At 39.9% G+C, this 15,179-nt stretch overlaps 2 protein-coding genes across 2 annotated transcripts in view; one reads left to right on the top strand and one right to left on the bottom strand.

Annotated features, from left to right (window-relative positions):
• Positions 1-2,030: 2,030 nt before the first annotated feature.
• LOC307257122 (ubiquitin-conjugating enzyme E2 D4-like) lies at positions 2,031-6,510 on the bottom strand. Its single transcript, XM_080036259.1, has 7 exons — positions 6,343-6,510; positions 5,844-5,907; positions 5,596-5,627; positions 5,215-5,292; positions 4,938-5,043; positions 2,496-2,589; positions 2,031-2,410 (listed from the first exon to the last, which is right to left on the bottom strand). The coding sequence occupies exons 1-7, from the start codon at positions 6,364-6,366 to the stop codon at positions 2,365-2,367; spliced, it is 444 nt and encodes a 147-aa protein (XP_079892385.1). The 5' UTR covers positions 6,367-6,510; the 3' UTR covers positions 2,031-2,364.
• Positions 6,511-12,459: 5,949 nt separating this feature from the next.
• rgs7a (regulator of G protein signaling 7a) overlaps positions 12,460-15,179 on the top strand; it is a gene marked incomplete at its 3' end in the record, with an annotated part of 46,193 nt that continues 43,473 nt past the window's right edge. The window contains exon 1 of the mRNA XM_080037026.1: positions 12,460-12,573. Within this exon, the coding sequence (XP_079893152.1) occupies positions 12,496-12,573 (78 nt within the window). The 5' untranslated portion in view covers positions 12,460-12,495. The remainder of the gene's footprint in view (positions 12,574-15,179) is intronic.

The raw sequence follows: 15,179 nt of genomic DNA on the forward strand, positions 1-15,179 counted from the left end.
GCACAGCACACAGCAAACATACCAACCAACTCCTTAGAAAAAAGTTTCACGTGTCATGTGCTCATGACTCCTCCCAGAAACACTTTTTTGAGCATCTACCTCCCCCTGGTTTTGGAGAGTAATTGTTTGTGAAATAAAAAATAAAAAAAATCCATGGATTCAATTATGTTGTTTTTGTGGGACCTGGCTGTGAAGTGCAAAACTTGAAATTTCATCATGGGAAAACTGACTTTCAGGGATACAGGCCAATTACAGCAAACATAATTAGTCATTATGAGCAGAAAATCATATAACTAGTCGATTTAATACCACATAAAACAATACAGTCAGTCACTACAAGCGATTAAGCACGAAGGAGAGTCTGACTTGAGTATGTCAAGCTGGCAGGTTATAATAACACTACATGCTGCTTATTTATTGGTTTGTAAAGGAAACACTACACATCCTCCCGAGAGTGGTTTAAATAGCAAACCAAAACAAATGTAGAGCAAGCCTACATTAAGATAAACAGACACAATCTAAAGAACAAAGCTGCTGGATATGTGCTGCTGCCAAATAAAGTACTAAAGAACCAGGCTGTACAATAAAGGTCACTGGACTCAGTAGATTAACATACTTGAAATTGTCCCTAGGGAAATATAATTCTGGTGTTATTCTCATGCTGTGGCCAGGGGGAAATTATGGTCAGTTTCCAGAGATATATGGCCTTGTTAAGTTTAGTTTGTGTTAAATGTATAAAAAACAAGTTATGGTTTCAGCTTAACTTGTCTTCCTGACATTTTGTACTGTTTCACTGATTTGTCCTCCACAAAAGTAAAAGCTGCAAGGCAAGGGATGATCTAGCATCCTTCAGTCAGCAATTCCAGTGAACACTTTGTCAAAATCAGTGAATATCTCATGATCCGCTACCTGTCCGTACTGTGTCCGCCCTGGAGAAAAGAAATCTGATGTTAATACACAGCCTAGGCTCTGTAAATTTGTATGCAAACAAAGGACATGTACACAAAGGGGACCCACTTGCCCATCATAGCTAGAAACATGCCTGTTTACAGAGCCTAGGCTGTGTATGAACACTGTATTTTTTTTTCAGCCGACACACAATTAGAGGATCGTGAGGAGAACTTTCTGATTTTGACAACAAGCCTCAGGAATCGCTGACTCCACCTTTAACTGATAGCCAGTACCTTTCATTACAAAACATCGTAACCGTAGTGCTGCAGTACCCGGGCTCTTTCTCAGTCGACTTCAATTATATGCAAAAAAAGTGGAAATAACCATATGCCAATGTGATTTGAGTCAAGAAAACATTCCATTCCTAAAATATAGCACATTGAGATTTTAGCTTTTCATATAAACTTGTAAGTACATAGATCAAGGTTCAGAAAGTCTCTTGATTATTCGAATGTTACCTGCCATGTATAAGAAATCGCCAGCTTTGTTTGGTGTATGACAGGTTATTAAAGTTGAAAAGCTGAGGGCCAACATTTGTGCACAAGGACCGAATGAGTTTGCAGTAAACCCAGTGCTTTAGTTGTGACATTTTAGTGGCATTGCAGATATTACATTATTTACATTCATTTCAGATGGGAGAACATGCTTTAAATCAGGATACAGGAGCTGCTCAATTAATGTGCGTGCATTAGCTTTGCCAGAGTACAGCAACGAGTAGAGGTGCCGATGTGTGGTCTAACTTTTAAAAAAAAAGGGAAAAAACTTCTCATATAATTTTCCTTTCACTGCTTAGGCAAGACACTATAAAAGCTGCTAACCATATGAGAAACCATTTACCAAATTGCTCTGAATTAAATGTAAGTGTAACAACCATAAATTTAAAGCTTGCATGGTTGAGAAAGGGTTTGGACGCCGGTAAAAGTGAAGGCTACCACCTAGTGGTCATGTGAATTATAAAATAATAAATAGGCAAAGTATGATTTTGTTGTTTATAGAAAGAGTGTATACTGAATCTTAATATGTAAGCCATGGCAAGATATCAGTTTACTCATGTGTATTGCCAAGAAATAAAATGTAACTCACTTCTGGATTAAGGTCTTTAATGCAAAATAATGAAAAATAAATTCAGTATAGTCTTGTACAATCTATTAAAAGAAAAATACAATCAGGCCATCTCACCACGACTAATAATAAAATAATCATTGTTATTATTATAATTGCAATAATTATAATAATGACAATGTAAGGGGGGAAATAAAAGTAAAAGTAAAAACAGTAAAGTCGGAGTAGAGAAAGTGCTTCAAGCGAATAAAACACCTCGACTAGAACCAGTGTGGATGAGCAGTTGAAACAGTACTGTCATGTTCTGAGGTGTTCAGGGATGCGTTGTTTTTTTGCTGAACCTTCAGTCTTTCACATGGCATACCTCTGAGTACATTCTCTGGCTAGTTTGTTGTACCTAAGGGAGAAAAGAAAATCAGAATGGGTTTCCCAAAAAATAGTTGGAACAATTTTTAAGTTTTTCCACATGCTTTCGTACTCACTTTTGTCTGTCCGATTTGTAGATGATTGCAATGTCTGGGACTAGAGGGTCATCTGGATTTGGGTCGCATAGCAATGAGCAGATGGATAATAAAACTGGAAGAAAAAAAAAGAAAAAAGGTTTCAGTTCAATTAAAATAAATACTTTCTAAATTTCTTAGCTCATTCTCCTTACACCAATTTAATTACAATTAGACAAGCTATACAGTTATTCTAGGTCCCTGAAAAAAAGGTATATTTTTAGCCACTACTTTCATCATAGAGCATAGAAAATCCCCCCTCCCAATGTCTCTCCAATTATAGAGTGCAAAACCTGTCATTTCAAAATTTTCAAAGAGAAAAATTAACACAGGATTAGGGGTTCCAATTTTGATAATCAGCCCTGAAAACATGTTAGCTGTCTTCATAGAGGCTGGAAAACACCCATTTAGAAGTATCCAGATATAGTGACAGCAGCACAGCAGATTGTTTCATTGCTTTGCTAGGTTTGTTATAATGCAAGGTACCCATCCATGGCATTCCCATCACATGTTATGTTTGGCCTTAACCCTGCTGTTACCTTCAAATGTAATGAACCTTTATCCTTGAGGTCAATTTGACCCAAGCATTTTAAACCTCCAGAAAATGATTATCATCCAAATTGTTTACATGTCAAGGACTCCATGTTTCTTTGTTGATTGCCTAAATAGCATTTTAAATTAAAACACAACACCCCACCCACCTCCTTCTTCATTCAGAATGTCGATTATGTGACTATGGAAAAATATGCAAATCACCATAAAATCTGACTGGTTGCACTGTAACTGGAGAAAGATTTTTGTGTGTGTTCTAAAATAATGTATATATATATATATATATATATACACACACACACACACACACACACACACAGTATATATATTTTTTATACTTGTTTGTCATTTTTAACAATAAATATATGATTCATCCATAGTCATGTGGGGGCCTAGACTGTAAAGCAAGGGTACTTGCTGAACCCACTAGCCCCATCCTTTATTGCTGTCTGTCACGGTCTTATTGGCCCTGCCTTGTTTCTGTCATGACATCATATGTCATGAGAGAAAACATGGAATGCTTTTAGAGACATGGTGGCTGTAAATATTGCCCTTCAAGTTTTAGCATTCCAAAGGCTTGTTGATGCTTTGCCTTTTGACTTGTACACTCCTGCCAAAATGAGCAGCCCACTGTAGGGTAGCTAGTTGCTCACATCCAAGTCTTTACTACTGTCCCCATACAATGCACGTCCTTTAAAATGTGGCATCTCAAAGTATATCCTTCTCAATTGATCCTGTCATAAAGACCTCAAAGGCTGATGTTATGTCTTGTACATGGCTGACAGCAAAACTGTCGGGCCTGGAACCAGTTTGATGACCCTGTCCATCAAATGAGGAGCAAAGCCAAAATACCTCTCCATTTTTGGAAGGTAAAATGTCTGCTGGTGGTGGAGAGACAACATGAGGATCAGCACTAAGGGTCTCATACTTTTCAGAGGAGGATGCACCATAATCAGGGTCAACATTGTTTCAAACACGTGTCTCTTTCACTGTCAACAGGTAATTTTCAATTGGGAGGGAGAATGATTAAAAAGCACAGAGAGAGAAATGATTAAGAAGGCTGCTGAGCAAGCTTTTATAGGTGTGCTCTTCCCCTGAACTATCAATGTTGTCGTGAGTACCAAATGTTCCCTCGTCCATGTCACGTGGTTATCGCACTACTAAAAAAGATATGGTTAAGTAGATTAGGGCCCTAAAATCAGAGGGAAATTTCTTGAAGATTAGACAATTGCATAACTCAAAAAGGTTCATTTAGTCTAACTAAATTAACTTGTATGTTCATGTAAACAGACTAGTATTCATTAAACAAATTCAACACATTTTGTTTGTACCTTGACATGCAGGAAGTAGTCGAAACATGTCAAGGTACAAACAAATGAATACTAGTCTGTTTACATGAACATACAAGTTAATAGACAATTGCATGTTATAGTGACCCTTGATACCACCCTAAACAATCAAAACACAACAAATAAAATATTGAAACTTCTCATGTGTTTTCTACAGCTAAAACAGCCTGGGGTCAGGTTGACTCCAAGGATAAAGATGTGCTGTAAATATGTGTACAGGACAATGAAAACACAGACTTGTGATGGTTATACGTTTACCCAGTTGTCCCCATGAAATTAGAAAAAGGCAATACAAAGATATAAACCAGTTATTTAGAGATGTTAAACATTGACTGGGGTCAAATTCACCCCAAGGATAAGAGGAGGGTTACCATACCAATTTTCCATCAAAAATGTCTAATTACATTTAGAAAAATCATTATTTCTTTGGGACTTCAAACTAAATCTTAAGTACAAAGCAGAACTTACACAGTGCTTCTGTAACGTGCTATTCATGTAGAGGGAAAATGTAGGTGCTACATACCTTTTGATACTGTAAGTGCAGGGGACCACTGAGACCTCAAGATGTCAAGGCAGATGCTACCATTGCTGTTTATGTTTGGGTGATAGATTTTCGTTGTAAAGGCAAGCTATGAAAATGAAAAAGCATTATTAGGTAGATGCTGAGAGTGGTTGGTGACAGATTTCTAAAAAAAAATATATATATAACTATCTTTAGAGTAGGGCTGCATGCATCCATCAATTCATTATCAATACATTGTTATTAATGTTGTTAATATTAAATATAAAAGTTATATTACCTTTGGCGGCTTAAAGGGATAGTCAGTGGGAAAATGGACAGAAAGGAAGAATACTCCTCCGTGATATGGGCTGTCATTCTGAAAAAGAAGAGGTAGATTTTTTTTAAATCATGCTTTATCGATATAATGGGATTAAGGAATTATTTGTCTTGAATAAGACATTATGGTATTTCCCCTTTTCCTATTGTCTAAGTAATGCCATGGGCTTTAGTGTGTAACATTGGGATGGAGTGTGCCAGTGTGTGCTCTCCAAACAGAATAGAAAAGGCCTGTGAAGTCAACATAAAACACTATTGTCTAGAGATCCAGAAGCAGCTTGGTTTAGAAAAAAAAAAAAATGGAGAGAAAAAAATCCATGAAGCTAATCCAGAAAAAACTCACCGGTCCCGTGATGGTAGCTTGCCAGTGAAACACTAAAAAGGAAACAAAGATAAAGAAGCAACGTGTGAGAACATTTCATTTATATATTTTTAGCATCAATGCTACCCACACACCAGTTACATTTCAACACGATGCTCAAAGCGCAACAATACTGAGGACATGAATGACTTGCAGAATACAGGATGAAAAGTAACTGAATACAAATAGGAAAGTGACAAATTAGATAAATCTTGTACGATCGCACTTACTGTCCTCCCCTACAGGCCCAGCCGAACATGAAGCTGGAGGGTCCCTCTGTAAGTCATTTAACTCCTGCACAAATAGAAACGCACAGAATGTAACAGTGAAACAGCTTCTGCATTGATTAAAAGTAAGAACACCGTTAGAGACTAACTTGGATTTCGGTGGAGGAAGATACATTGAAAAGTAGCCAGAAGCCAGAAACACACCTTAAAGTGATTTCATGCTGCGCGTCTGCTAGGCCAACTTTAGCTAGCAGAACATTTAAGTTTAACCGCTCAGCTAAGCTATCTGGCTTTTATATATGTCGTCTCCTTTGGAACAACGTCATATGAATTTTTGATTTTCAGCTTTCGTTGAAACATTTACCAAACTTTGGCACAATAACCAACCACGTCAGGCTAACCAATCATGCTATTAGATGAATGACTTGCTAACAGCGGAGCTTCCGCATCACTCAACCTTCTGTGGATACGAAAAAAATTAAGAAAAAACGGATACTCTTACCTTCTGTATCCTTTTCAAAGCCATGGCGAATCTCTCAGAGAGGTTTAGAGAAGCTACGATGTTAAGTTTGGCAGCTGTCAGCTACAACTACGCACACTTTCCGCCGACTATGTGATATTTGTTTTGACAAACTGATTATTTCTTTTGTTTCCGCGTTTTTGTTCGACGACGAAGGATAGACCGGTGCATTGTGGGAAGTTGAGTTATTTTACCGTCAAGCCTCTTAAAGGGACCGTGCACCAAATTATACCATTGACGTATTAGATACGATCACATATGCTATTCTGTGAAACAAACAGCTTTGTTAAGATCTTAAGTAAACAGTAAGCTTAGTAAATACAACATACGTTAGAACAAAACTCTAAAAGAACAGACCACAGAAATACAACTAGGATTAATAGGCTATAGACCATTGTGTAGGCCATTAATTTACAAGTCTGACCATGTACATTTAGGGTTACTTCTAAATGGCTATATCTGCTATATTATCCTTGTTTTATTGTCCAAATGTGTAGAGTGTAAATGCCTTTCACATTTGTGAAGTGTTTTGTTTATGGTCTATCCTGGGCTGCATTGGTTGGTTATGGGCTTATATATATGGGCGTCTGTTCATTACATTTGCAGCATTGGAGAGAGTGGCATTCTTTCATAGGAGTTACCCTAACATCACTGTTATGACTGTTGACGTCTGGCCTTTGAGGAACATATGGTATTCAAATTAGTCATACCTGACTATGATGTAACGTTCACTAATTAGATGTTGATATCTTGGCACTCTGGTGATTAATGTCGAACAGTGAAATGTTGAATAACCTGATCTGACGCTGCTTTGCGGAAAAAAGGTTCTTGCCTGTAATTAGCTGTCCTTCCATATACACAGAGCAGCATTATGAGGGGTCAAGGTGAGGGAAGATGGATGGATGGCATTATCAACATTTGTTTATAAAAACCGTGCAAGTTTATGGACCTTTCTGACACAGAAAAAGTTAAGCACATATATAATCACTTAAAGGTGCAGGAGCGTAAGAAAGTCTTGAATTTCAATTTGAAAGTGGCCAAAGTTTCCATCAAGCTGGTTCATTCTGTGTGCAGTAGGTTAAACTATAGCTAAATCCAAGATGATGCTAGGTTTTGACTATTTAAGCACTCTAGCTGACTGCTTCCTAAAGATGTAAGGGACCCTAATGGGTCTATATTCTTCAAGCATATCAGAGATGTGCCTTGAGCCATTAATTGATTTATACACTAATGCCAGCACTTTAAAATCTGCTCTATAACTAACTGGAAGCAAGTGTAAGCATGCCAGAGTGGTTCTTACAGCTCTGGCATCCTGAGAGTGTCTGCAGGAATCTTGTGGTATGTTGGGGAAAGCAAAAGAAGGGCCGCTGCTTCATTCCACCCTGCTGAGATGGATGCACAAACAAGTTCTTGAAAATCTCCTATGAACATGACATTTTTAATATTTTCTATTCGTATAAAATAAAAGGCTGATCAAATCTGATTATGTCTAAACAAACGGGTATTACACTCAACAAAAATATAAACGCAACACTTTTGTTTTTGCTCCCATTTTTCATGAGATGGACTTAAAGATCTAAAATTCATTCCAGATACACAATATTACCATTTCTCTCAAACATTGTTCACAAATCTGTCTAAATGTGTGATAGTGAGCACTTCTGCTTTGCTGAGATAATCCATCCCACCTCACAGGTGTGCCACATCAAGATGCTGATCTGACATCATGATTAGTGCACAGGTGTGCCTTAGACTGTCCACAATAAAAGGCCACTCTGAAATGTGCATTTTTTTGCTTTATTGGGGGTCTGGGGACTCAGAACCAGTCAGTATCTGGTGTGACCACCATTTGCCTCATGCAGTGCAACACATCTTCTTCGCATAGAGTTTATCAAATTGTCAATTGTGGCCTGTGGAATGTTGGTCCACTCCTCTTCAATGGCTGTGCGAAGTTGCTGGATATTAGTGGGAAGTGGTGCACGCTGTCGTATACGCCGGTCAAGCACATCCCAAACATGCTCAATAGGTGACATGTCCGGTGAGTATGCTGGCCATGCAAGAATTGGGACATTTTCAGCTTCCAAGAATTGTGTACAGATCCTTGCAACATGGGGCCGTGCATTATCTTGCTGAAACGTGAGGTGATGTTCATGGATGTATGGCACAACAATGGGCCTCAGGATATCATCAAGGTATCTCTGTGCATTCAAAATGCCATCAATAAAATGCACCTGTGTTCTTCGTCCATAACAGATGCCTGCCCATACCATAACCCCACCACCACCATGGGCCACTCGATCCACAACATTGACATCAGCAAAGCGCTCACCCACACGACGCCACACACGCTGTCTGCCATCTGCCCTGAACAATGTAAACCGAGATTCATCCATGAAGAGAACACCTCTCCAACGTGCCAGACACCATCGAATGTGAGCATTTGCCCACTCAAGTCTGTTACGGCGACGAGCTGGAGTCAGGTCAAGACCCCGATGAGGACGACGAGCATGCAGTTGAGCTTCCCTGAGACGGTTTCTGACAGTTTGTGCAGAAATTGTTTGGTTATGCAAACCAATTGTTTCAGCAGCTGTCTCAGTGGCTGGTCTCAGACGATCTTGGAGGTGAACCTGCTGGATGTGGAGGTCCTGGGCTGGTGTGGTTACACGTGGTCTGCGGTTGTGAGGCCGGTTGGATGTACTGCCATATTCTCTGAAACACCTTTGGAGACAGTTTATGGTGGAGAAATGAACATTCAATGCACAAGCAACAGATCTGGTTGACATTCCTGCTGTCAGCATGCCAATTGCACGCTCCCTCAATGCTTGTGGCATATGTGGCATTTTGCTGTGAGACAAAACTGCACATTTCAGGGTGGCCTTTTATTGTGGACAGTCTAAGGCACACCTGTGCACTAATCATGATGTCAGATCAGCATCTTGATGTGGCACACCTGTGAGGTGGGATGGATTATCTCAGCAAAGCAGAAGTGCTCACTATCACACATTTAGACAGATTTGTGAACAATGTTTGAGAGAAATGGTAATATTGTGTATCTGGAATGAATTTTAGATCTTTAAGTCCATCTCATGAAAAATGGGAGCAAAAACAAAAGTGTTGCGTTTATATTTTTGTTGAGTGTACTTTGACCTTGTAGTCCATGAATTAAATCATCCCAGGGGTTTTGGACTTTGCCAAAAGGTATACAAGGGGCTGAATGATAGAGGCCCAAGAAATTAATTTAATCTTGATGTCATAGAGATTAGCTCAGATTCCTGATTGCAAATGTCAACAACATAGTCCTGCCTTCATACAACTTAAACCAACTGAGGGCTATCAGACCAGGCAGCCATACCTTGTTTTCAAGTCAAGCATTATTTCATGGTCAGAGGTATCAAAGGCTGCACGAGTTTCCTAAAGCACAGCTTGTTATTTTAAAATGTATTTGGATCGCTATTCAGATTAATGTAACTTTTCACTTTTATTTGTGGAATCATGAGAAAGTCAAGCCAGAATAGACATAACATTTACATTCAGGACTTGAGCTGAACGAAAGGAACCCCATCAATACTTTCCAAATCAACTTTGATATGGGTGTATTTAGAATGGAATCATCTAGGTTGCATGTTTTTATGGAGACATTCTCTGACTTTGGGGAAACTGCCCGATAGGAGTGACCCACTTGCAAAACATTCAGTTTAAAAAAAAAGGTCAAGCAGACGAAATATCAGTTGAACTGATGTCCATGTTGACTCACTATCCCCCACGGCTGTTACATACATAGCTGTTTGGTTCGGTAAACTACAAAGTCGTTTTGAGCACATCCGTGATGGTTTTACATGATTGTTATTCTGATGTAGCAGCTCAAAGGGATACTGAGTGTGCTATATGTTTAGGTCACGGAGCTTCAGTCCTGAGGGAGAGGAAGGGAAGAAACACAACACAAACAAGCATACAGACACATGTGATACAGTACATAGGAAGAGGAGGCACATCTGTTATCTTTCATGCCTGGACTGCTGAATACCTCAAAGACCACAGATTGCAGCAAATTAAGAGATTTGTATTTATTTATTTATTTATTTATTTATTTATTTATTTATTTATTTATTTATTTATTTATTTATTTATTTATTTATTTATGCAGCAGTGTATCATATATACTATATCTAATTATTCTATACAGAATCAGAGCATATACAGTAAATGTACAGTGTCTACAAGTCAAGTGTTTCTTTTCACTTAAAGGTCAAGAGTGTAATAAGAAAAATTTACCCAAAGTGTAAACACAAAAGTAACATTTTGTGCTGGCAAATGTTCCTCTTTCTGTTAGATTACAATATAATGATGCATGCATTTACATGTAAGTAGCAAGTTAACATTGTAAGAGGCTGCAGTAGAGCAATATCTACATATTTTATGTAGCCCACTGCTGGATTGTTTTATTTAGTGGATTGTGAGTGTTTCCTATGGCCATTGTAAGTTTTTGTGAAATGTGTTAAAGCAGAAATAAACATTTTAATAGCATAACATCAAAATAGTGAATTCGAAGGTCCTCAGAAGGTGTCTTAAAACAGTTCTAAATGAGCCTACTTTCCACAACTGCATAAGAAAAAACAAACAAACAGATTCTTATTGAATTTCCTCAGCAATGTCTGAGCTTTATTCCAGCTAGATTAACCCCCTGGTTCAGCTAAATCTTTGAAGTATGTGGTCCCTTAGCCTACTTTTGATAACATTTGAGAAGAATGTTAAAATATTAATATACTGCAAGTCCACTCTATCTTGACCCAGCTGTCAGCACCAGCACATCACTGCGGTGCATACAGCAGTGCAATTTCAGTCGGAAAAATAGCCGTATGTCTCAAAAAACGGGTTGTAATTTATTCTTCACACGCGATTGGTCATGGATCGATGCGCGCTCGCGGCGCTCCGAGGTGGCGCGCCCGTGCTTTCTGAGCATCGTTTGGAGAGGAGGAGGAGAGGAGAGATATAGAGAGACAGAGCTGTACGACACCAGCAAGTGTCCGCCGAATGTCTGTCTCTTCACGTCGCCAATGAATAATCCTCGCATTCCTATGTCTGCCAGTTGACACAGTGAACGCGAAGGACAAGGCTTCCACCTCTGCAAGGATTCAGGAGTCCTATAGCAGGCTGCGCGTTTTTTCAGGTAAGACTCCCCTCTCCCCGCTGCCTCCCCTCTCCTCCGGTGACCGATGTGTCGCTGTGTTGTCTGTTCATTCACGCGCTATTCGTGATTAAAATAAGAGGGGCGATAACGTGCGCAGGCGTTTTGTGGTAGCTGTCCAAGGTGCTGAAAGCGGCAGTGGCTTGTGGTAAGAAAAACACAAGTGTAGTAGAGCTAAGTGTGTTTTTTTAAAAGAGCATTTCACATGTCTTCGCTGTTTGCATGCTATAAGCTATATACTGTTGCAGACTAAAACCCCCCAAAGATGTCGTGGTGTATGTGCCGTAAGGGGGAAGGAGGATTGAAGATGCTGTAACGTGCATACGGTATCCGTTACATTTGCACAGTCTAGCAGCAGCACGCTCTGACTATTGTTGCTCTGCCCAAATGGATGTTTCTTAGCTGCATTGTAGAGTAGCCTGCCTCCTCCAGGGACGGTGTGTTGTTTTACTGCATTTACCGTTGTCAGGGTCCGTGGCTTCACCTCACCTTATCTTATAGTAGACGCCGTGTAGGACGTGAAGATTGTTGCTGAATCCTCTGATGTCAACAAACAGCGAAAGGTTATTACTGTTTCAGACATTGATTTTTGTGCACAATGAATCCATCTGAGAATTGCAGTCCTTCACGGTACCAGTCATTGCTTTTTAAGTTGAACTTTTGCCCCATTCACTGGGAATTTACATTGTACCAGTAAGCAAATACCTTGTGTAAAATCAGCCACCTGGAAAAAAAAGTGTCATTGTCTAGATCTTGTGAAATGTGAACATCTGAAGCCGAATAGGAGCTCTGCACATCTGTAAGAAATGTCAAATATGTCCAAACATGATATTGGCAATGTAAGAGCAAGTCACGTTTAGGCTCAAGTGTTTCCTTGGTTGAACTTTCTATCCATTCTGTCCACCACAGGAGCACCTGACATTTCCTGTGGCAGATTTACTTACTGGATCATGGCACAGACCAACAGTGGAGGGCAGGGGACCAACGGGGTAGCGGATGAGTCCCCCAACATGATAGTGTACAGAAAGGTAAGGCTGCTCCTATTTTTAGCCTGCACGTGTGTGTTTGTGAGTGTGAGCGTGTGTGTGTGAGAGTGGGAGCGTGCGTAACTCTCGTGCATCAATTTACTTGATGATGAGCTGTGGAATGGAAATTGATGATACTTATGGCAAGACAGTGTTCTTATGCCATGGTTGATTCAAGGTTGTAAGGCTTCATCAGCTTGATGACAGCATGGAGAGAACATGCAATTGTTCTCACACAACATGCATTACATGTTATTAGAATTAGAGCATGCTTACACACATCATGTACAGACACATGCACATTGCACATTGTGCGTGCGCACACACACACACACACACACGCACACACACACACACACACACACACACACACACACAGTGAAACACCCTGAAAGGCATGCAAAAAATGTTCCAGTTGAACGATCATATTTCATTGCTAACATGTTGGAGGATGGATTTTTCTAACTGACATTAATGGAACAGAAAATAAGCCTTTGGCCTCTCATAACCAGTGGTGTGTTTCTCCCCTATGTAATCTGCTACTACAGTACATTAGAGAAATTAGAAAGGCAGAGGGGAGTGATGTGGCCCACTCCTGAGAAACCTCACCATAGTCCTGCTACAAACATCAAACAGATGAATTACATTTGTTTACTTTGAGGCTTGAGGTCCAGTTATAGTTTCGTGGTAAAAACTTTGGTGTGAAGTATAGATATACGAGGGTCTGTGCACTAACCCCCCCCCCCCCATGTGCACTGATTTAGTTGTAATATTTCCACTGTCAACTAAACAGCTAAAGTGGAGATTAACCCACAAATAAACCACTTTTTGAATTGCTTTTGCTACCTTCAGGAAGGCTTCTGTTCCCTGGTTTTGCTGCTGTTGTCTAATGGTACATGTTCAAATGGAAATCTCTTGTAGTATGTGTTACATTTCTTGCATATGAAATCCAATGCCTAACTCCCTTATCCAAGGTATGATTATTCCAGATTAAGGTGTGGCTGGATTGGGAAACTCGCTCTGCAAATGTATTAAATATCCACAGTGTGTCACACCAGAGCAACAACAGCTGTATACTGTATGTGCTCAAACATAACATAACCTGGTGGGCAATGCGATGTTTTATTTCACTCTCAAATGCACCGATGAAGTGATCTTTTTCTCATCTTACTTGGGGACGACTCAAGTGTTGAGTGAATTCCTTCATTTCATTCCCTTCACCCTTCAGTAAATGGGATCCCATTCCATCTGCGACAGCTTCCGCACCCCAGGACGAGGATGTGCTTAGCATGATATCATAGATTGATGGCATTATATAGCACTCACAGCATGTTAGGCAATATAACTATCAGTTTGGGAGTAGTATTTGCTGGGAGTGCTGCTATGCTCATTGCAGAAACTAGTGCTCTTTAATATCCAAGTCACAATTTTCAGGATCTTACCAAAGCTAGATGACTGGCCCTAAAAAGATTGTCTCTAAAGTAGGCGCAATATCTGGGATAATGGAGATACATGATATGTAACAAGTTTTGCCATTCCTTGTTCATTTTATTCAAGGAGACAGAAGGGGAATTCGTCTTTTATTAAATATCTTATCAATGCAAAACTGTATGAAAATATGCGAATGCCTGCAAAACTAGTTGCGTCCCATATAGGGGCATAAAATATTGACTTGAAGCCTTTCCAGATATTCAATTAGATGTGATGCCTCTTCCCTCCTCATGCTATTGATCCAAAAGTCCTGCATTTTCGATCATGCCCTGAATCATCTGTGGAGCCAACTATGCAAATAAGTAAAACGTCCTCAGCCTGTTTGTTTATATTATTACCTTCAGGAAACAAATGTCTTAATTGTCAATTTTTTCCTTCTGCATAAATAAGGAGGAAATTAGTTCGTTCTCAAATATTTGGACAGATCTTTACCTTAGTCATAAAGCTGTCGTACGTCATCCAATGCTTTACGTCTCACCACTTGACCACACAAGGCCGAGGCGCGACTCTGTACGCCGACTGGCCTAGATACGCTGCATAACGATAGAAGGTGGTGAAGGCAGCGAGGAGGAAATTGTGTTTCTGGAGTGAGTTTAACTTGAACTGCAATTGGAAGAGCACTCTCAGCAGACCTGTGGACACTGCCAGGAGGAACAGGTGCCCCAAATGCTTTTCAGATGGAGAGAACTTGGCAGAGGTGTTGCAACCCACATTGACTGAGCCAAAGAAAGACGAGTTGAATTCTCAAGTGGAAAAACATGCTTTTATGTTCGGTTCACTCTGCTCAGCCTTCTTGTGCACCGATATCGTAAATAAATAGTGGAGAACCGTGATGTTGATATTAAGCAACTTGCCAAATCTAGTCGATAGTTGACAATGTGGTAGTAGTGTATCGTAGTGCGTAGGATTGTGTAACATGAGCAGGGGGAGTTGTATTGTCGAGGACAGCATTAAGTGGTTTGATAGTCCTTCCACTGGGAGCATAGCAATCTCTTTTCACTCTCTGACTCTTTCGTTACCTTTGCCCCATCCTCCCCTCCCCTCCTGTCATTAACATATAATGGAAATAGATGGGTGAGCTGAGGTGTTGACCTGTTTGCTGCTGAGATGCTTGTCTG

Source organism: Ammodytes marinus (assembly GCF_949987685.1).
Source record: "Ammodytes marinus genome assembly, chromosome: 11".
NCBI classification, from domain to species: Eukaryota; Metazoa; Chordata; class Actinopteri; order Uranoscopiformes; family Ammodytidae; genus Ammodytes; species Ammodytes marinus.

Bases quoted from the DNA above. Each gene is read 5' to 3' on its own strand.
- LOC307257122 (XM_080036259.1), bottom strand. From the start codon at position 6,366: ATGGCTTTGAAAAGGATACAGAAG. The intron at 5,628-5,843 runs GTAAGTGCGATC...TTTCCTTTTTAG, and splicing joins TGGGCCTGTAGGGGAGGACA to TGTTTCACTGGCAAGCTACC. The intron at 2,411-2,495 runs GTGAGTACGAAA...TTTCTCCCTTAG, and splicing joins TACAAATCGGACAGACAAAA to GTACAACAAACTAGCCAGAG.